Source organism: Siniperca chuatsi, linkage group LG12 (genome assembly GCF_020085105.1).
Source record: "Siniperca chuatsi isolate FFG_IHB_CAS linkage group LG12, ASM2008510v1, whole genome shotgun sequence".
NCBI lineage: Eukaryota > Metazoa > Chordata > Actinopteri > Centrarchiformes > Sinipercidae > Siniperca > Siniperca chuatsi.
In genome coordinates, this window is record NC_058053.1 from 20,062,144 (window position 1) to 20,085,898 (window position 23,755).

Sequence of the window (23,755 nt, forward strand, 5' to 3'; positions counted from 1 at the left end):
CTGACCATCCACTCAGCATTTACATACCATGTGTTGCTAAGGTAAAATAAACCATATAGCCATCATGGCATAGGGCCTTTCATTACAGTTTTTTCTGACTGGAAAAATACTCTTTCAATCTTGAGGTAACACCAAACATTTAAAACAAGTTCTGAGCTGTTGCTGCTCCTTCATTGCAGTTTGTGTTGAAATACTCATGACTGATCCAATGAATGCAGACGGCTTAATTGGATAGAACTCCCATCTGTGACCACTTCACTATCAGACAGAAAATATTTCAAGACTGAAATGGCACTTGTGAGTTTTCACAGAAACAATAAAAACACAAAAAATGGAAGAAAAAGTCTAACAGGCACTGTTACAGCAATCTGCTTTATTACAACTTCAGAGCAGCCAGTCTCTCCACCATAAGCCTCTTCTTATATCTTAGCTGACTGGCTTCCCTGATAGCCTGCCATCTCTGCAGGTCATCTTCACTACAGGAAGAAGGTACTGAGATCTGATTGGCTGATGGGCCTCTCTGGGAGCTCTGATCAGAACTAACTCCAAATTTCCGGACAAGCATGTCGTCTGTTTTAGGACGCGTCTCCTTCTCAACCTGATTCTGTTTATTTGCTGCTGCTTCCTGGGTCAGAGGACATGGGGGGCACAAGAGTCTGGCCTTGAGATCAGGAGGCAGAGCCCATGGCTCTGGGATGGGCATAGGGGCATAGTTGTCAGGGGCTCCTGAGAGTGGCCGCTGTTGCTGAGCCTGCAGGGTTTTCTCCTTACGATAAACCACATCGTCCTGCTCGATATCAGGGAAATCGCTCTCCTCAGTGCTGCCACGGCAGTGTTGTTGGGTGATGATGTTGAGCTGCGGCTCGGATGTGTAGAGACGGCGGTTGGCAGACAACTGAGTCTTCATCATAGCCAAATCTATGTTGGACTGGAAGGCCAGGGTTCGCCTAGCAAACATGTCATCATTCTCCAAGTCAGGGTTAATGCTCTCATAATCAAAGAGGTCTGGGGACTCCCGGGGGTCTTGACGCCCCAGGAGGGGCCACCTCTCACATTTGACCAGTCTGGGACCCGAGGTGGGGTCCACTGGGGCGAACACCAGAGGGGGGGTCTCTAACAGAGGGGGCTGTATCTTGGGGAGCTGTGGGAGATTATGAGGTTGGATATGAGGACTGCAGGGTGGGCAAAAGGAGAGAAAAGGACAGAGAGGTGATGAGTGCATGCATGTGAACCGGATCAAAGAGCAAGAAAAGGAGGAAGAGATACGTCAAGCAGCCATAGTGGTGATATCTGATTCAAACAGATGTTGATCAAATCAGGATTTTACAATCACCCTGATACGAAACGAAACAGAGATGCTATTTTGCTATTAAAAAAAGTCTTCACTAGAATAAGCTGTAATAAAAATAGGATAATGCTGAGACACAGCCTATTTTCTACTAAGGTCATTGCAGGCAAACAGCGTTATAAAGCAAGTTAGGGCAACCTTCCGTAGCTTGACACTGTATTTTATCATTAGTATATTAGAAAGCAGCTTATCAGAAATTCAGCCCTAACAGGAACCAATTATATTTCTCCTATAAAATCCGGATGTTCTAAAACATTCCTTCATTGTCACAATCATGCAGCTGTATCGACCTTTTCCCCACAACAACGGTGGTGTGATCTGAGGCCTCATGTGTGTGGGAGTGAGAGGGAGAGGTGCCGGAGGGAGAGGGGGCAGAGGAGAGCCAAGGACTGATGTCACAGTCTGAATCATCTGACGAAGAGCCCGACTTCTTATGGCTACAGCCGAGGACAGGGGACAGCAAGGTGGACGAAGGACAGGGGACAGAAGCAGAGAGAGGGTAAAAGGGAAAGATAGAAGGCAATAGTAGGGAAAGAGAAAGAAAAGTAAGTGGGAAGAAACGATACAGAAAATGCAGTGAATGACAGAACACCAAATGTTGAATTTTAGGACCTAAATGGTTAAATTGGCATGCAAAATCCAATGTGTCTGGTAGAAAAGTAAGAAAAGATTGTGCAAGAAGCAGGGAATAAATTTCATGATATTGCTACTCTGTAGAATATTATATACACAGATTTAAAGTATGCTGGATTTGAATGCCCTCACACACCTGAAGCCTTGCATCTTCTTGTACCAGGGTCTCCTCTGAGAGCCCAGTTTGATCTTCTGTATGTGAATGTCTTCTTCGGGGGTCCAAAACTTTGGTAAGAACTTGTCATGAGATACACTGCCAGCAGGCTGGGGTTTGACGCCCATCTTGCGGGCGTAGACATCATCTTGGATGGGGTCAGCATAGCCCACCTCATCGTCTTCATCCTCAGAGTCATGGTATATCTCCCTGAACAGGCTGTCAGTGGGCACGGCCTGGTGGTGGTTCAACCTCACACAGCCGTCCTGGGGGGGCTGCATTTCCCCACTGTTGATCCCGCTGCTGCTCAAGAGAGACAGCCAATCATACGTGTCAAAAGAATTTTTCAGCAACAGTACAGCACGCCAGTCACGCAAAGAGGAGCATATTCCTCGAGCACAACAAACTCAAATGAGATGACGCAAGGATTAGCAAACCAATGCAAGCTCAAAACCAAACTGTAAAGGAGGCAAAAATTGATTTGAGGAGTTATGTTGCCAACTCAAATCACTCCTCCAAGCTCATAAAATTCAGAAGGTGCAAATAAGGACGTGCTGCAGCTAAAATCTCAAAACAATTCAAACAGAAACCAACAAACTGAAGACTTGTTAGAGGCAGCATACTACGACCAAAGATGTAGCTCATGGTTACAATTAACCATGCAAACTGAGGGTATGAGAAGCGTTCTAGTTTGCTCTCTTCAGGCAGGCACATCAAAGTCACACTGTTGCTTCATGTTCTCTGACCTGAGGAAGGTCACATTATGTTGAGGGGCAACATTGGGAGTCATAGTGACCTTAGGCCAGGGGCCCCCTCTACCCCCAGATGCCCTTCCCGCTGCCAGGGGACTGATAGGCACGGCAAAGTTGGTGGGAGGAGCTGGGGAGGGGCTGTGGAAGCGTCTGCTGGCCAGGTCATCCAGAACAAGGTCAGGGTCCGGTCGATCTGCGTCCGAGTCACTGCCACTTTCATACTCGTAGGCCCACTGTAGATGAGCCGCAGGCGAAGCACTCTGGGACACTTGACTGTCGCCATAGCGGTCAGAGGAACGCCTTGTTTCACTGAGGTTGTCATTCCACAGCAAAGCAAAATGAAACAACACCAGTACACACCACCATTGACCATTCGCAGACAACACAACAGCACCACAAACATCAACAGTGATGAGAGAGGAGACAATGTAAACTTCAGGCATTGGAAGCACAAACCAAGGATTTGGGTATGTGGACAACACTACAAAAAATAAAAGGCATAATAACTTATTAATTAGCCAAGATAAGAAACAGCACAGATTAAAGTGTTTACTGTTGAGTGTAACAGTACTGTACCTAGTGAGTGTGCCTTCATCCTCTGTGTATGTGGGGTTGGCCCAGCTGCGCCGACTGTCCTCAGTGCGTTCAGCTCGTTTCTTCCTTAACGGAGCAGGCACGTAGCCTGAGGGTTTGTCTTTAGTGGGCAGGAACTGATTAAACTGGATGCTGGCCTTGGGTGTGATGCTAACCGACCGGCGGTAACTGAGAGAGTCCTTGTTCTCAGCCATCCTCAAGACAGAGTCTGCCTCAGTATCACTGCAACAACCTGGAGCATAGACAGAACAGGAGAGGAGGGAGCACAAACAGGGGTCAGATTATGGGAAATTAAGAAAGTGGCAGAAGAAATGAAAAGGAGGAGAAGACAGAGGTCTGATAAGGGTAATGAAGTAGCAAAAAGGACAAACGACGTGAGAATAGAGAAAAGAGTGAGGGGAGTGTTTTGTGTGTTCTGGCGTGACTTTGAAGGAGTAACAGAGGGGTGCAGGGTGGGGAGCGGAGGCCTCCTCATTTACAAGCCGGTGTGGACGGCTGTGGAATGTCTCACTGCTGTCTCTTACAGGGGGGACAACCACTCTGAGATCACTAACCAGCAATTCCCTCTCTCAAAGCATACCACACTTTTGTCATGAAACAAGATCACAGACGGGCCACCCTCCTTGGAGAATTGGGTGGATTTCACTGAAAATATTCACTTTCAAAAGCATACCACTAGATGGCAATAGGTATTTGTTTTCACAAATGGGAGGCAACATTCTGGCTCTGATGCAGCATATCTTCCCCGTTCACAAATATTTGAAGTTATAGACAGATGAACTTGATTATACATATTCATGCAGAGATACAATTTGAGAAAATCTGAACACTTTGATGACAATCTACTGTTAGGGTGTGAGAGGCCATCTCAAATAACACACAGAAAAAAGCTTTAGAAGGGTAAAAAGAAAAAGGTCAAGAACAGAATGTGTTACAGGTTTTGTCAGAATAGCACATGTGTCTGATTATGAGTGTGTGTCTGTTTGTGTTTAGATGCAAATGACATGACGTCTCCTACCCTCGCTGCTGCCTTTAAGAGTAGTGTCAGATGAGATGCTGTGGGGTCGGGAGCCCAAAGAGTCCAAACTGTCCAGGGAGTCGTCTCTCCTGTGTTCGCCTTCTCCTCCTCCTCTCAGTTGGTAGAGCTCCTCTTGCTCTGTGTACCAGTTATCTCCAAAACCGCTGTCTCTGACGTTGTTGCCTTTCTGACTGGATGATTCCTGCAGAGCCTTTCATACACACAAAAACACACACAGTCAGATAATGGGTGCCAATTACAATATTTAGCTCCACTGTGTGTGTGGTGTGTGAGAGATCTCCCAGGTAGAGTGTGAAGTCTGTACTATCTGGCCTCTCATTCTTGCAGATTTAGTTACTGTAAACATACACTCCTATACTGTTTATAAGGGGTGATGAATGCTGCAATTTAAATGGAATAACTTCATTGTTTTCTATTCACTGCCATCTCTGTCAAAACAAACAGTGCCATGTTCCATGTGCCCTTGATGACCCTGTTTACTGCATGAAGAAAATGTTATTGCACATAAACACATAAGCAAGACCTGGAGCCACTTTAACCAGCATGGCTACAAACAAGCAAAAACTTGTCAGCCACTTTAAAAAGAAAATTATTTTCAGATCTGTAATCCACTGAATCCTACCAGACAATACAAGTCCACAAACTAAACCCAGCCTAACCCTGCGCCAGTGAACTTGGATTATCATAGCTAAACGTACAAGACACGTAGTAACCAACTGCTATTACTGAAAATCCCTGTAGTCAGTTGAATTATAGAGGCCTTGCACACCACCACCTATAAATCTATGTGAAAGCAAAGTGCCAAATTCAACACTAGAATGAGCAGGTGGAGGAAACAGGCTTCCTCAAGAAAAGAAGCAGCTATTTTCATATACAAACTATGCGAACTGTGTGCCGTGCTGTAAACAAGATTAAAATAGCTGAGTCAGGGGACCAGGTCATTTATGACTTAGCGTAGCTTTGGTTTTGGTGGCCAGCGATCTGATGCCCCTCGGCCTTTAACGGTCTTCTTCTGCACATAGTCTACATACCAGGGTGGATACAGAAATGTACTGGGCAGTGGCTGTAAAAGAGGATTTCATTCATGCTATTTCTGGTTTCCACAAGAAAATTAAGCTTTTGTTTCATGGCAGCACATACAAAACAGTGTGCAAACAGAGTGCATAATTACCCACTTAGTGAGTTTTACCTTGTATAGTGCTGTGCCCAATAATCCCTCGAATGCCTTAAAATTCAGGTAAGGTCCATCATAGACACGGTCACACTGAGCTCTTCTACCCAGCCAGTAAATGGTGATCAATACCTGGAGAGAAGAATAGCTTAATACACAAACCATACATGCTTATATGTGGAAATTCAATATCATTACCAGACAGAATACATCAGATTATAGCTAAACCTTTACCCTAACTGATGAATGTTCTGTGCAGTGCTAAAGATTGTTTTGATAGTTGTAGCCCTACATTGGCACACAGCGATATCACCTGGTACCATGCTCTTGTTTCCAGGCTCATCCAGAATACTCTGCTGCTGTTTGTGTGTGCATTAGCAAGCTGGACGACAGGTAAATGTGCTGCACTAAAGCAAACAATCATCGCTACATCAATGCTGGTCCCCTATTACACATGATACAGTTCAAACTGATATGTCAGCTCTTTGGTTTTATGTCATCAAAGTTAGAAATTTATTATTGTTACAGTTGGAGTGTACAGTGGCCACATGCAGGAAAATAATGTAACAGGATGTAGCTGTGGTGAAAAATACTATGTTTTCAATTGCACTTGAAAATGAAAATGAAAATCTATGACTAATATTACATCTATGGGACAAACATTACCTCAAAAAGAGCAATTTAAACATTTACATTTCCTCCTTTAATGCCTTTATGCTTACTGTTTAAACTTACAGGCAAGACCTTGAAATATATCTCATATTTAGTCTGGGATTAATGTAAGGATAAACTAATTAATTTTGTGTTACATGTTTAGTGTCTGCCTGTATTTGTAGATCCATAAATAAATCAAATAAAACAAAATAAAATAATGTAGAGGCGTCCTGGTGGCCTAAAGGTTTAAGATGCTGACATGTAATTGCTACGTCCTTGGGAACCCTTGTTGCCTGTCATCATCCCCCATGCCCAAAAAATACTGCCCCAAAAAAGCGAGTGTAAGCAATAAAGCTAAATTTTATGTTACCATCCCATATTTAGTTGTTCATATCACATTAATGTCATCTTAACAATGGTACAAAATGTTTAAGGGACTATTGAGGTATAAAATTAAAAGAGTACTTCAACGATTTAGCATTATACCCTAGCATTGTTGGACTCACAATGGACAGTTAAAAAAGAAAGTCTAAAAATCAGAAACATATTTTTTATTCCATGCATTCTTCTTCCTTGTCAAAACCTGGCGCATACATTACCCACAATACAACGTGATTGCCGACAGTTTGGTTGGAGATTTGGGTGTGTTATGCTAGTAGCGGCTAATTCTATTCTCCAGTGACATCTGAACAGGACTGTAACTGAAGCTAAATTATGTTTTACATTTTATTATTGGTGAATGATAGGCCAACAAATTAAGCTCTCAGAAAAAAAACATTGCAACATTGCTTGTATTTTTCCACTCACATTTTTCAGCCTTCTGTTGGTCTCTTGATGCCTGCAAGAGAAAGAGCAGAAAACAGAGGTGTATGTGTGAGAGAAAATGACAATAAAAGAACAGAGGGCATGCTTGTTGGGTCTCTGTGTTGGGCAGTGAAAGAGCTGGAAACTGAGAGTACAATCCAGACTACTGCCAGCCCTTCACTCACTTTCACACAACAACACAAAGGCTGAGAGGAAAACAAACACACATTTAAAAAAGAAATCATTGCAAGCCATAAAGTAAAGTGTTACATGTGCGTCTATTTTTTCCACTAATCACAAAATGAAGCAGCTGTAAAAATATTTAGTTAAAGTTTAGGGACACAAAAGGGGTTTTTGTTTCTGATTTCAAATAATGATTAAACTAATATCTGCTAATTTAACATCTGAATACCAAACAAGGTTCTACTGTTGGAGCAACAAAGCCCCAAGCATGCTACCCAGGTAATGCAAAATGTCAGTTATATTTCTGGGGTTTCCCAGTTGACCTGGCATTCAGTAAATCACTTTCCCATTAAAATGCCAGCTCATTCTTGCTCCTGTGAAACCAAACAAAGCTTACAGTGTCAACCTACAAGCCTGATATTACCTTTTTCTCATGTACATTGTGTACCTGTCACCTAAGTTGAATATAGTGTCTCTTTAGAAAGGTCAATAAACAGTGATAAATGGCTACAGTACATACAGTAACCATAACGGTGACATAGGAAGATTTACAGTCTGCTTCACAGCCCTTGTGCATGCTACACATTCCTGTTATCATGTGGTAATACAATAGTCACACATGCCTCTCTACCCAGGAGCACTTGAATTTCTTACAGCCCCTTCCTATAGGTTGCTTGGTTCAAGTGGAGGAAACAAGGAGTTATAATTAAACACTTAATTTCAATTCTTTAAAATCAGGACTGCTATTAGATGGGGAGAACTGAACTGAGACATTAGCACTGATTGTCCAATGTAGCATTCAGTGGTACTTAAGTCTAATTTTGAGGTACTTGTACAGAACTTGAGCAATTCCATTTCTGTTACTATATATTTCTACTTCACTGCAATTCAGAGAGAAATATTTATTTAGAGAGAAACATTTTTTACTCTACTACATTTATCTGACAGCTATGGTTACTTTTCAGATTAAGATTTTACTTTAAAAACATTGGATCATATTATAAAACACAATGAACTGTTGAAGAGTAAACAAGTGGTTCCCAACCATTTTAGCTTGTGAATTTTTACAAAAAAGTTGTCATGTTTTGGATGTCTATGAGTTGAAGCCTCTAAACTTCTCAGATGATTTCATTTAAGTAACTGTTTGAGGACCAAAGAGGTAAAGAGGTATTATTCAGTATCTCACAAAAAAAAGCTAAGATTACAGAAAAATCTAAAAATGAATTCAAATATTTGTAGCAGAACTTTGACCCACTTGGAGGCACTGGACTGTATATAAAGTAGTTGAAACCAGCTCCACCTCGACCAGCTACAACAATAAAATGTTACTTACGCATTGATGCATCAGTATTAACAGCCTAATAATATAACACATTCACATGGGACATTTTTTTGTAGAATGAGTATTTTTATTTTGATACTTAATACCTGAAATACCAGATTTTTTGTCCACTTGGGGGCAGCAGAAACAAGTGAACACAACACTGATATATTATCACCTTTTAAGTTGCAATTTACACATCCAGCACTTACGGAACAACATTATAATTCATTTGTAGTTGTGTTTCTGGCCACCTGGTGAATGTAAGTCCAATATTCACTCTCTTTTAGCATAATTTTATACATTGTTATTATAAAAACATCAATTATAGCTGCTTTAAGTATAAATTGCTTTTAATACTTAAATACTCTTTAATATTTAATACTCTTATATTTTATTAACATTGTGAATGCAGAACTTTTACTTGTAATGGAGTATTTTTACATTGCTGTACTGGTACTTTTACTTAAGTAAAGGATCTGAGTACTTCTTCCACCACTGACAGCATTTAACTGGTTGGGAAGCAGATCAGCTTTCTCACCACTATGCGTCATCTCACACCTGGGGCTTCCAACATGCTAACTTGCCAACGGTGAAAACTGAAATGGACATTTACCAATTTGACATATTGCAAATTTATAGGCCCAATAAAAGAGGCTGGAGAAAAAAAATGCCCTCTCTTGTGTGGCTTGGAACACAGTCACAAAGTCTAGCAGTGGAAGCCAGATCCAGAAAAAAAGAAGCTGTATACCAAAACTACAACCACACCGCTTCTCGTAATGCTCATTTATGGCTGGTGGTAATAGCTGAACAGAGGAAAAAATATATAAGGGCTATTTTCAGGCCCCCAGAGCCTCAGGACTTTGCTGCAGTCTTTTAGAATCAGCTGAGCGCTCATATGACTGAGCATAATCATCGACAGAACATCACCAGTCTGTGTCTGAGTTCTGCACAGAGAGTACAGGCTAGGAATAGCTTTCGTGAAGTAGTATTATCAGTTCAAATAATCAGATTGGGTTTTTTGTATTTAATGTGCCAAAAGGAGAAGGAAGCCATTTGTGTTTGTGTATCTTGCACACAGACAAGCAATGAAGGCAGCCTGGACATTCTAAACACCGCATTGCACTTTTCAATTTCAATACATATCATGTCAGACAAATGGCATCAGAATAAAATGTAGTGTTTTTGACTTGTGAAGATGTGATCATCTTTTGTTAGATGTCCCTCCTAAGTTTCTTTCTCATGTTACGGGTAAAAAAGTTCTAATTTAGGAAGTAAAACAGGACAGTTCATGGTCCTTAAAACAGCTGACCCCATCAGACAATGTATATGTGCTGTACAATAAGTATACAGAGTTCTGACAGGAAACCCTCCATCACTTCCCACCAGAGCCATAGCCAGTCATTTAAGCCATAAGACTCAACTTCTGCATGCTTACACAGACTTTCACATCAACACTCTCTTGCCGAGGTCCAAGGGTGAGAGACAACCAATCTTCCACCAGCCAGGGACATCCTTCTTTTTTTAACTTCTAGTGGAAATGCGAAGATACAAGACACTATGCTTGTGCAAGTTAGCCACTTGCTGTATGCTAAACAATCATCAACCACACAATGCAATACAGGGGAACAATATCAGACAAAAGATAATTATTAGAGACAAATCAAAACCATAATTTATATGATAACGTGATAACAAAACAGGTTTCTAACTGATATTGTTATTAACCTGATTGAGTTCTATCTTGTCAAATTGTGACACTATTGTGCCAAAACATCAAATTAATTTCATTTGATTTGAAGAAGTCGAAGAGAGCGTGTTCTGCCAATACAAACCAGAGACAAAAAGAAACACATACAACCGAAGAAACATCAGCCACTATTCAAATGTTAGACAAATAACTTCTTAACATTAGCCAAAGTAAATGATCTTTGCAATTCAGTCAATCCCTTCTCTTTGCTGCAACTGAGGCAAAATTACGTTTAGATCTCTAGCAAGACAAAGATCTACAGGTGCGAGCTGTACATGAACCGCACTGAGACCACAGGATGTGTCTGTGTACAGCCACCAACAAGATCAAGGCAGCCCTGCTTCCTTGAGACAATAACATCCGAAAGACAAACAAACTCAGTACCAAAGCCTTAAATTAATGGGTGTGCACGTATGATCAGAAGCATACCTCTGCAATGAAGATCACTTGCTCTGCAGTATTCAACGCCACATGTAACATCCTACAGCTATGTTCTTTCATTCTAATAAAACACTCCGGATTTAAAGACACACCCAGACGCTCTCATGCATCAGGAGTCCAGAAAAATGTAGACACAAGGAGAGTTTGAATAGAGGAATCAGCTGTGGGTGAGACAGTGTCGGGCATCATTGTGTCGTACTTATCAGAGACACTGCAGCCTCTGTGAATGAGGAAACTGGGTGAGGCTGGCATTTCTCTCTCCAAGTCAACTACAGAGCACAAATATAACGCTTGTGTTGGCCTTTTACAGCCAGGGCTGTGTCCAGGGTGTAGAAACTTTATTGGCCTTTCACCATCATCACTCGTTTGGTTTCACAATCTGCCCACAGTTATCACAACACTGCAACAAGAAGTGACGGCAGTGCCATATATTAAACCATGAAACCAGAGCATGAAGTGCCAGTTCAGTGAACCACACCCCAAATACTAACACACAGGGCACTTGGTTTGTGTCCTTTGCATTATGCACTTCACTTAAGAACATGTAGAATTGTCACATTAAGTTTTAAACATAAATAATAGACAAACATGGCATGAGGTGCAATATATGGTGAGTGTTGAGTAAATTCTGATAACAAGCTGTGTAGTCAGTCCAAATTTGTTTGGGAAACAACACATTCCTTCAGTTAGTTCAAACATTTGGTTTGATCTACAGCCACAGATGCCATTGCATAATCCAAATCATGTATTCATACCACACAGCCACTCCTCTTTATCTATTGTTTAGAAAGAATTATTGACATTCCTCAAAGGACAATGAATTTTTGATGTACCTGCTGATCTTGAGCAGTTTCCTTTTTTTCCAGTTTGGAGAGCAGTCAACCCTTGTCAATAATTTGCTTAATCAAACGGCGGCAATGAGTGAGACTTTGGACCCCTCTCAGCGGGGGATGTGTTCTGTCAGTTACTGGAGGTCACAGAGCAAGAGCTGGAGCCATAGACATAGATTCTTTACTTCAGTGTAAGTAGTAATACTACAATGTTAAAGTACTCTATTACAAGTAAAAGTCCTGCATTAAAAATTTACTCATTTAAAAGTACAGAATACTATCAGCAAAATATACTTTAAACCTGGAATTCCTGATTTTTTGGCCACTTGGAGTTGTGAACACAACATTGACATATCACCTTTTAAGTTGTTATGGTGAACTTGTTTGCAAACAGTTTTACACACCCAGCAGATACAGAGAAACATTATCATTCATTTGGAGTTGTGTTTCTGTCCATCTGACAAATGTAAGTCCAATATTCACTCTCTTTTAGCTCTGTTTTTGGTCTCCACCAATTCTTTAGGGAAATATCTGGCTCTTTATCTGCTAAATGCACTATGTTCACCAGTGAGTCGACAACTGTGCCTGTCTGCTGTTTGGTGCTGGGAAGGTACTGTACAGTGGGTTTTTAGAGCTTTTTCACTGAAAACTGCTGCCTGTTGCGGCTGAAAACAACGCTATGAGAGCAGTGAGAGTGAACCAAAACAGTAGATTTACAGTAAACTGTTATTCACAACTAGTAACTATAGCTGTCAAATAAATATAGTGTTGTAAAAAGTACAATACCTCCCTCTTAGATGTAGTGGAGTATAAAGTGGCATAAAAAGGAAATACTAAATTTAAGTGTAAATACCTCAGACCTGTACTTAAATACAGTACTTGAGTAAATGTACTTAGTTAATTTCCAACACTCCTTATAGCTTGTTCTCTTAGGCATCTGATTTTTACAACATCTACAGTATAGAACATCAGATATGCTGTAATTCCTCTTAAACTTATTATGATATACAGTAGGTATGAGGAGGTAGCTTACACACTGAAATAAGCTAAATAGCACGAGAGTCCCTCAGCAACTACAGTGCAGTATAACAGCACAATGTGTAATGTTACAGTATAATGACTGCGCATCCCTGGTTCCACACACTTCAACTTCTACCCTCTAAAACAGATATCCTGTTTAAGTAGCTCTGTGACAAATGTTGTCACTTGTTAAAACATTCATAGAGGTCAAGTGTAAAGCAATCAGCTGACATTTAGTGTCATTAGGGAAAACCCTGCATGTTCTAGCCTTTTCCTTTATGTTAACTCAGAGTTGTGGTCCTAGTCCGATCTGGACTCCATGCTGCTGAATTTCCAAATGGCAGCTAAGGGTCTAAAGGAAGTGGCTGAAGTTAAATAGAGCACTTTCAGATACCATGATTCATCTGCAGCACTCTAATGCCCTGATTTACTGGGCAGCTGTTAGAAACTGACAGAGTTGGTCTAAAGTAGCCAGTGAATCATACCTCCAACGATGAAGTGAAGTTGCACTCTGTGGTTAAACGACATGTAGATGATGTGAGAAAATCTTCCAGAACACATCGAACAGCAGCACACCGTCCCCTCTTATTAGTCTGTATCTCTATTACAACAGTTTGTCATGCTATTTGACAATTTTGATATTGAATGTGTTTCTGTCTTTATCAGAAAGCACAATTTTACAACATAAGGCAATAAGCTAGAGCAATATGCACTCCAGATGGTGGTAAGGCCTGCAAAGAACTGCAAAGCTCAAAGGTCAAAATAGACATCCAATAATCTTTTATGGCTGTTGTGATGACACAGATTTGTATGAATTAAACTGTGTTCTAAGCACATGTTGCTTCAGCCAATATCTGACTTCAGCTTCATGCCAAAAGAAAGATACTGGCCTTGCTAATAACTATATTTCAAGCACAAACTATTAACGTGTGAAATCCAGCATTTCTCATGGAGGTGTAGGTCAATAAGACTAATCAATCCTAAATCAATGGGAGGTTCCTTTTTCAGTGCACTAGTGCAATAGTGTTGTTTTTTTTTTAAATATCAATCAATTCCTTTTGTTGTGTAGCATCTTTCAAACTAGTTAGTGTTGATTAGGGCTGCAAATAATGATTCTTTTTATTATTGATTAATCTGCTGATTGTTTTCTTAATTGTTTGGTCATTTAAATGTCAAAAAATAGTAAAATTATCACAACTTCCCAAAGTGCAAGGTGACATCTTCAAATGTCTTGTTTAGCCCAAGCAACAGTAAAAACAGAGGAAAGCAACAAATCCTCACATTTGAGAAACTGGAATCAGAAAATGTTTGCTATTTTTGCTAGATAAATGACTGAAACGATTAATAAGTTATCAAAATGCTAAAATTTCTGTTGATCAACTAATCGATAAACCAACTAATCATTGTAGCTCTAGTGCAGAAACAAAACTATAGGGAAACTAATGCACACACAAAAGTTAAAGTTATACTATAACTTTGTCTATAAAATGACAAATTGAACAAAAAATTATAACAAAACATGAAAGGCAGCTGATTGCTTCATGTATTAGTTAACGGTTTTGCTGGAAAAAATACAACAAAATACAACACCAACAGATAACAACCTTATTGCTGCTGAAACAGGAAAGCTGAGTAAAGCACCTGTCAGACTGGGTTTAAGGGAGTGGGGGTTGGACACACACCAGGGGCAAAGACAGCTGATAGAGACAACTTTCTCTCTCTGTGTGCTCTGCTCTCTGTGGTTAATTTGCCTAGGCTCTGATAACACTGGAAAAAAAAAAACATTGGTTGCTTGTCTGCAGCCTTGTTTGGGATCATCTCCTCTGTGTGCCATCTCTCACTGTACGAGTTAAAAATACTGCTGTTGGGGAACCACATAATTGTGCCCACAAACACAAATACACCAGCAAAAATAACATTTAACCCAATGGAAATATGCTGCATTTAAGAACAAGGGTGACTAAGAAATCAATTTGAAGAAATTCCCTCCGTACAACTCATCAAGACTGACTCATGTACAAAAAACACTTCAGTGGGAACAGTAGGAGCAGCTGAAGGTTCATCTAAAAAAATGAGAACCTGTAACTGTTGAGCATGGTTGAGGTGAGCAACAGTGTGCTGCAGCAGCAATCGAAGACACAAAAATGCATTTTCCTCTTCCATATGAGTACAGTGACAGTGACAAAACCACAACCTCACACACGTGTACTTTCAAGATCACATGCAGGGGGAGAATGTACCAGGAGGAGACAAAACACTATTAAAAGATCTTCCTCTGAGTCCTGATACCATTCCAATCAATCCTGCTCGTCAAAGTGACCCCCAGGTCCTAAAAATAGGATAGTGAGCGCCCTCTGACCAAACCCCCCTGCACACAGGCAGACGTGGTGGCAAAAAGCTGAGCTACAGTACACTCAGCAACAACAGAACAGTGGGAATAGGATTTGGTGTCGCACATTTGAAAGATTTCTTGCAAAAAGTGGTTGATCCGGAGAAAAAACAAACTGAAATTCAAAAATCTGTGAATGAAGCCTTAAATATGCCTAATTTTTCCACACTGTGAATGTCATTTTGAAACAAACATTTACCGCCAATATCATGGAAAAAGGTTGTGCAAGAAATGTCTGATAACGCACAAGGCATTATGTCCATAAAATAATTATCTCTATATGACACAGAATCAGACATTTTGTGAATAGTATTGCTTTATCTTTATCAGCATATCTTCTGCTGTGGGGAAAGGGTGTGTCTTGATAAAAGGCAGGCAGATTTCTTTATTCAGAGGTCATATTCCAGTGTATGTACAGTACATCTGCCTCTGTATGTGTCTTAGTAACGACTGTGGTTTCGACATCATTGTCAGTGTTACTGAAGAATGACTGAGTCTTGGGTGGATCATGGGAAAAATGTTCCTAGAGGTTGTGGCAACATCTCAAAGGAACATCCAATCTGAGCTTAATTGCACAACTAAGTGACAGAGTGACTGAGTGTCAGAGTTGTAGGAAGACAACTTTATGACATCACCTTGCATTATTTTGTCACCTAAAGTGATGTATTTGTTATTGAGTGCCTATCTACTTTTTAAACATCCTGCAGGCATTGCTGCTAAAGCACTTTTCTTTGTGCTTGCACAGCAGTGCTGTATAGCCACATAGAGTGTGTCACAGTGGATGGACTGCTCTGCCTTGCCTCGCTCCCTTCTGAAGGCACACCTGTATAAAAACCGAACAGGTTGTTCAACATACATATTTGCCCGGAACGAAAATGACATAAGAACAACTGTCTAAAACTGAAAAATAATAAACACTGTGGCGGTGTCTGGAAATGTTTGTCCTGCTCGCTAACTCATGCACCAACTGAAGTTGAACTTCTTTCTGTTCACACTATCAGAAAATCATTTCTTTAAGATGTATAACCTGTGCCTGACAGTAAGCAAATACTTTCATGACAATTTGTTTGTGACTGAGGTCATGATTTACCAAAAGGAAATTCATTTGATCAGATATTTTTTAAATCAAACCAGAGCACCAGACATGTTGATTAGCATGTTCTTTGTTCTTCTCGCCTGTGTGGTTTCATCAGTTGTTCCCTCCATCATATTTTAAGGAAACACATAGTGTTGTGCTTAAGCAGGTGCCTACCAACACACGAATACACGCACACTGAAAATAGCACTGACCTTTTTTAACGGCAGCTTGAATCATGCCTCACATGAGGAGACAAGTGCTCTGAAATACTGTATAGTGTGAAAGTTACATTTAAACCTTCATCCTTTCTGTGCCTATCAACGGCAGCATAAACAGAAGCTAAGAATTGGTTCAATCAAGGAAGAGTTGGCCTCAGCTTACAGGAGGACCTCAACTCTGTGAATGGAAAGGACAGGTCTCAAACTATCATCGTAGTACCAATATTTAGAACTTACTTGACTGTAACTCTTGTGGATAAGTCCTGAAGATCTCCGGAGTGAAATAGCTGTGCTTCCTTTAGTCCAAGCTTCCCACAGGCCTTGAGGAAGACGTTTAGGTTGTCCTGGACAAAGAACAAAGCAGGGATGAGGGTCCACCTTCAGAGGCAAAGAATAATCACTCAAGAATTCTCTGGCAGGGACACAGCCTACAACTCATTGCTTCCAAAGTTCATATCACCAGAGAACAGAGACGGACGGGGAGGAGCATGTGTGTAGCAAATAAGAAGCGACCCAGTGCAGAACACACACAAACACTCATGCAGGGGGGAGAGGCTGCGTGACAGAAGCTGACTGACAGGAGCAAAGCTACCTGTGACTGGGTTAGGGTGGGGACAAAACCAAAACCAGGAAGAATGACATCAGAGCTGCGCACAAGTCCCACCCAACCGGCCACGCGAGTGCAAACTGACACACAGGAGCACAATGCCTGCCGCAGACTCCCTCACACCCTGAAACTGTCCCCTCCCCTCCTTGCCATGCCCTTTACTCGTGAATACCTGTGAAATACCTGTGGGGTGGTGGAGTATTTTGGAGACATTTGGTTGCTATGAAACATGAGGTCGGGTGACAGAAACTGACAAATATTTTTCCAGAGGCAACTCAAGAGGACATGGGAGTGGAACGACTGTTTCTCCTCCTACACTATGTCAATCATTTTATATTGCATAACGTTTATATGTGTGCACATGATTTGCACAGATGTATGAGTGTAATGCAAGATAGCAAAAAGACATTTTGGTCTATAAATACACACGCACCTCGTGCATTTTAAACAAATCTTCAACCATAAAAACACCATTCCTTTCTGGGGTTATGACTTTTCCACTTGTAATCCCAAGTGTCTCGTTTGTAAGTCTGCACTTCCCATTGGGACAGCACTGCTTAAGAGGGTTTCATGTGATGACACATCGCTTCAACATGGGCTGGAATAATTAAGGGGTAGCTAGTTCTATATTTAAATGGCAAACATGCTTATTAGCAAATGGTAGGAGAGAGCTGACCTCTCTGTGCAGGAATCGCTTACTAACAGCTTTGCTTGTCCCTTAACGGCACTTTGCCGGGCCCTACAGGTCACTGTGGGCCCCTACAGATCAAAGATCAAACCCCTCCCTACTTTGTATGCAGGCACTGGGGCTACTCTTTGTTCATTATAACACAGATGAAATTTTCTCTTCTTCTGCTGTGTCTTGGTAATAGATATGATAATGTAATTTTCCAGAATGGCACAGAATAGGATTGAGTAAATGAGTTAATTACATAGGTTTTGAATGGTAAATTTTATCTCACACAGTATGTAAGACTTTCTTTTCTCTCATCATTTGTCCATGTAACACATTTCACATGTACATTTTTCAGTGACACAAAATTTATGACCTTGTTATTCAATGCTTACAGCATGTACAGTCAGAAGTATACATGACATCTTGCCTACCTCGCCTCACCTTAGCATGAACAGACAGCACAAACAGCATTACATGTAACTTTCAAGTACCGGTACTCTGCATATTAGATATGATTATAGCCTGACCAATACTGAATTTTTAGGCGTATACTGATATTGTTTTTCTATAGTTTATAAAACTTGATAATGTACTGGCCGATGGTCATATATATATTTTTTTTATATATTTTTTTTACGTACGCATTTAACATAGACAAAGAATTGTGACCATCAGTATGTACTAATCAGAACATTTTATAGTAAACATAATCGTTGGTATTTCTCTACAGTAATTTCTTGTTACTTACTGACCGACATATGCTACTAAATATCTGCAATAAGCTAATAATGTCCGATATATCCGACCAGATAATTTATCGGTCTAGCTCTAGATATGATTTTTATATTCTGAAAGACTGCAGGCCATAAAAGACAACTGAGCTTTATTGCTGCAATGTAGACAAAAATCTCTCAAAGGATCTCTCACTGTAGACCCTGGTCTTCCCCTTGTGAAGCAAAAACTCACCTTAAGCCAATGTAATGAAGGCCAATGTATAAGGATAATTAATATCACTAAGGTATGAATTCCCTTTGACCTCAAGGAGCATTATGAACACACTAAAAGCCTCTTTAACAATCAGTCCCAGAACATGCAGAGATAATGATGCTGAAGGAATGTTATGCTGACTTGTGCCTGCACATAATCCTGCTAAATATGCTGTACCCATCCAGCAGCCTCTAATCCTCTCATGCAGACTTGAGGACCCTGATTTAAGCACTTCACACCAAGACACGGAAAGATTTGACTCATAAGGTGTCTGATTTGGTATAAAAGGATCTTCGTTCCTACTGGTCACATTGTGGTCACTCTATTTCTTCCACTGCATTCTTTGTCTAAGATGGGCATACTCTACAATTACCCTCAACTGACCCCAGGCAGTGCTTCAAACACCAGGCAAAGCTATGGTTAAAATATCAGGCTACACATTTTTAAGTCCTGTGACAATAAACCGAGAGGAGATGGAATACTTGAAATGTTGCCTCTCCTGAAACCGGCCCAATAAAAGACCTTCCTGTCCCTCCAGTCTGATCCAGTCATAACATGCACCCATACAACACAAACACAGTAACAAAAGATGGTCAAATGCCTGTCATTGCACAGATGATTACACAGACATTTAGATGAGTAAAGACACCCTCAGGGACATTGGAACTGATTGTTTATCTCCTCCCACTGCTACCTCAACTCACTATGGAGTTGGTGTATCCAGGAACATCTAGCACCATGTCAATTACAGTGTATTTACGGTGGAGCAGAGGCCGATGGAGTCATCTTTAACTCCGATCCCTCTGGATTCAGCCCAGTGGGCCTCAAACCCGGGCCCCTGCTCATGTAGCTGGCTGCCCCACCGCACAACTGTCGGCTTCCTGCCCAGCACTGGTAAAAGCAGAACCAGGCCTGAACCAGGGTGCCATGACCCAAACCCACAGCTCACTGAGTGCTCAGCAACAGGCAGAGAAGTGTGCTGACATGGGAAACATTCCCTTGGACACAAGTGAAGCCAAAGAATAGGCCTGGATCTGGAGCCAATGTTGCTAAATATTCCACAAAACCAGAGATTTCCGTTTTTTCCCCTTTTCCCTCCCTGGGCTTTATATTCTGCAGAAGCCTGGTACTGATTTGAGTGCTGAAATCTTTCAGATAGCAAAACTAAAACGACAGTTAGGACCAGAATGGTAGAAAATGTTCATATTCGAGTGTTAATGAGGCGTGTTTGCAAAGAGCCTTTCATTCAGCAGTGATCAAATTTATAATCTACTTTAAAAACAAACAAAAAAAGCACCAACAACATTACTGCATTTTTCTTTTACATGCCATTTTGGAAGTTAAGCATACTAGAAAAGCAACATTTTTCCAGTTTCCTCTTCTTTGACAACATTCAGTGGAGATGGATAGCATACATGAAGACAAACCCAATGCAAAAATCCTTTAAAAAAAACAACTAAAAAGTGGCTAAACATATACATTTAATGCTTAAATGTTTTCACAATTTCAGAGAACACAGCTAACTTCCATTTCAAACACTTAATTCCAACACTTAAACAACAGATGTGTTACTATTTATAGGGATGAGAGATAAAGGACAGAGCAATCTTAACAACACTACTTGACTACTTTGGGAGAAAAGCTATTCTCACAGCAGAGTGAGAGTGAGTAATGTTTGTTTGGGAGAGCTCTCCACTTTTCTCCATGTGGTTGGCAGTAACTGATAGCCGCCCGCAGGCCAACACGGAGCCTTCACATTTGTTGGAGAATTTATGATCAGGTGGTTTCAGGTTTGTGTCCAAGTCTCGGAAATACCACACCACTGCTACTGATGGAAGAGATACTTTACCTCATTACCTCAGCAGGTGCCCAGCCAGTTATATTACTAACAGTCCAAAACAAATTGGCAGGGAATTTGATTTATGTCACAACACACATATGATGGTATAGTGTTTGGTACTGCAAATACTGTGTTTACTTTTTACATCCAGCCAGCCTGTTTCTGCTACTGCAACTCTACTTGTCACTGTCTTGCCAAACATGTTGAGTGTTACTGAGCGACATTCACTCCTGCCTGGACTGCCTGTGTTAGGGTTCAGGTTCTCTATAATTCCTCTAGACAGCTGGACTCAATTACTCCCACAAGAGAGAGCTTTGTGAGAGATGAGTTTAAGGTAGGGGTTTTCAACCCTCTACTTCCCGAGCACTTGTATGCAGACACTCCCAAAACATTTACTTCAACTGAGCCACTGTGCCCCAACAGACCTCGGCCACATGATGCTTGAATTTGAAGACGTTGCCAGGTCTAAAAAAGGTGAAAAGATTGAGAAACACTGATTCAATAATAGGTTATTACGTAAACCAAACTCTGACCCCTTCTGACCCCCGTCACTCAATCAAAAACCTAATTATCATACCAGTACAAAAACTTTTTGTCTTAAATGATTTTGATTGAACACAGCCTCAAGCATGGCAGACATCACATTTAGGGTGCACTCAGATGCGGCCAGTGGCCTTTCAAGCAGCTCCACGTTCACTGAACTTATTAGCGTGGATGGATATGAGGAGCGACGAGTCACTGAGGCAAACACCTCTTTCTCATTGGCAGCCGTGCCTCAGACCTGTCACCAGTCAGCTCAACTGCTGCTGCTGCACCTCGCAACGCTTCCTCTCACAGCTAAACATGTACTCTCTACAACACACATCACCCCGACATGAAAAAACTGTAATAATGAGACAAAACTGTGTATGAAGAAAACTAGGATGAGCTGTTGAGGCTATGTGTAAACAAAATGTACATGCAACGTCTTATGTCTCACATTTAAGCTGAATAAAAAGAGAAGAAGACTTACCAGTCCAGCAATAGGTGTGGGCAGCCTGTTAACCCTCTTGATAATACTAGGCTTGATCTTGTTGATCAGACTGTGAGCAAAAGAAAGAGTGAGAGAACATCAAGAGGGTAAGTGAATACACTCGGTCATTGGCTAGACTGGCCTAACTAGCAGGAAATGAACAAAAAGTGTTGCAAAGTCTCAGTGTTGTGTGTTTACGACTTTGTTTAATGGTGGCCACCTGGCTTTAGTTTAGTAAGTGGCCAGTGCTGCACCCTGATGTAAAACACTGGGTCCTCTGCTCCTAAAACATACCTTCATCTACTAAAACAAAACCAAACAAACCTGGAATCACCACATATCAGCTTAGAAAAACAGAAATGGTTTTTGATAGATGACAATGCATTTTTGGTGTTATTAAAAGGGATTCTTTAGTCTAAGATGTAAAAAATCCTAAATCCCCCAAATAAGAAAAAAAATCAATAAAATTCTATTCAGATCTTCTGCTTAAGTAAAAGTAGGAATTACACTGTAAAAATTCAAGTCTTGCATTCACAAATAAAATTACAGAAGAATTAGGAGCAAAATATATGATATTATAATATTTTTATTACTGATTAATTGCTTAGTCTATAAAACATAAAACACCAGCACACAGTGAAACATGCCTGTCACAATTCTCTAGAGCTCAAGGCAATGCCATCAAATGTCTTGTTTTGTCCAACCAACAGTCCAAAACCTAAAAACATTCAATTTACTAAAATGTAAAACGAGAAACGGCAGGAAATGTTCCCATTTGAGAAGCTGGAAGAGTCAAATGTTTGGCATGTTTGATGAAAAATGACTCAAACGATGAATCGATTATCAAAATAGTTGCAGATTAAATTTCTGTTGATCCACTAATTGATTAATTGACTAATCATTGCAGCTCTAACTCAAAGCATCAAAAGTGATAGTACTCATATGCAGAATGGCTTCTTTCAGTGTGTTATATTATCACATATATTATTCGATTGTTATTACAGATGCACTAACGAGTGAACAGTATTTAATGACATAGTTGGTAAAGCTAATTTTAAGCTATTTTTGTATGTAAAATCTTAATCTGCAAATAAAAAAGTATAAATATCACACCTAATGTTTGTTTTAAGAAAAACTCAACATGAGACTAAATGACTTGTTAAGGTGGATGTTTTTGCAGTGTGTATCTTCTGCTCTCTCAGCAGACAGACTGGGGGTGGATGAATGTAAGACTTTGCATAGGTTGACAACAGATGTACAGAAAGAATGCTATGGAATTTGGGTTTAAATTAGTCCTTTAGCAGTGAAACAATAGAAAGCTGTAGTGATTTAATCAGATAACACACACTGTAAGCCAAGTAGGATGTAATCATGTGTGTGACCCACACTAAACATTCCTTTCCAAACAGTTGTGATAACCACAACACAATGGTAATGGAGGCTGAGTTTGTAGGTGAAAACGATTTAATCTGTCTTCCTCTTCCTCACGCTGAGAAAACATGGACAGCTTTCTGAATTTAAGTGTCTGTTGTTCTCTGAGAGTGAGCAAACAGTGGAGTCAGGCTCAAATCAGCACAATGAGGGGCTTCTTCCTTGAACCGATGCCAATAGAGGTTTGGAAGATTCTGCATGGGCTGCTGGTAATTATGGCTTCCTGCTGATTCGTGCAAATCACATCACTGTGTCCATCTACCAGGGCTGCCCACATACACATGGATAAAGGGACATGATACTAACCTCACACACACACACACACACACACACACACACACACACACTTCTGATCTGAGAAAAGCCACAACTCCACAACTCTTAGAAGAGCAGTTGGGGAATCAATGCAAAAGCCAATTCTGCGTAGATAAATTTGTTCCTCTAGCTCATCAAAACTTGATGCACCCCGGGCTAATGAGAAAGCAGGGTGCTCTGGCTCTCCGATGTGGTTTCAGCTTGAGGCTTTCCCTTCACTACATGGCTTCTCACAGCTCTCATTAAAGTAAGGATGGCACTCTGCCCATCCACAGATCTGTAACATCTGTCAAACAGGCAACACAACTCCTCTTGAAATAGATCACACTTCATATTCTCAAACAAGACCACAGAGGGCAAATCTGACACTGGACACATCAAATAACTACATAATACAACCTCTATTGAGCTGTCTGGAAAAACTGGCTCACTTTATGTGGCTGACAAACAAACAGTGACCCGGCAGGGGGTCTGCCTGGGAAATATCAGTAACACTTACGTTGGAGTG

The 23,755-nt window shown here is 40.7% G+C and overlaps 1 protein-coding gene across 14 annotated transcripts in view; it reads right to left on the minus strand.

Moving 5' to 3' along the window:
- The window catches only part of lmo7a (LIM domain 7a), a 49,104-nt gene that overhangs the window by 18,397 nt on the left and 6,952 nt on the right, over positions 1-23,755 (minus strand). For all 14 annotated transcript variants that reach the window (XR_006380107.1, XM_044216486.1, XM_044216481.1 and 11 more), the window contains 6 exons: positions 21,502-21,571; positions 16,617-16,723; positions 7,153-7,183; positions 5,710-5,823; positions 4,500-4,710; positions 3,464-3,713 (listed from right to left, as the gene is read on the minus strand). Coding sequence is in view for 13 of the 14 variants with exons in the window: in XM_044216486.1 (XP_044072421.1) it covers positions 3,464-3,713; positions 4,500-4,710; positions 5,710-5,823; positions 7,153-7,183; positions 16,617-16,723; positions 21,502-21,571 (783 nt within the window). In the remaining variant the exon portion in view is untranslated. The remainder of the gene's footprint in view (positions 1-3,463; positions 3,714-4,499; positions 4,711-5,709; positions 5,824-7,152; positions 7,184-16,616; positions 16,724-21,501; positions 21,572-23,755) is intronic.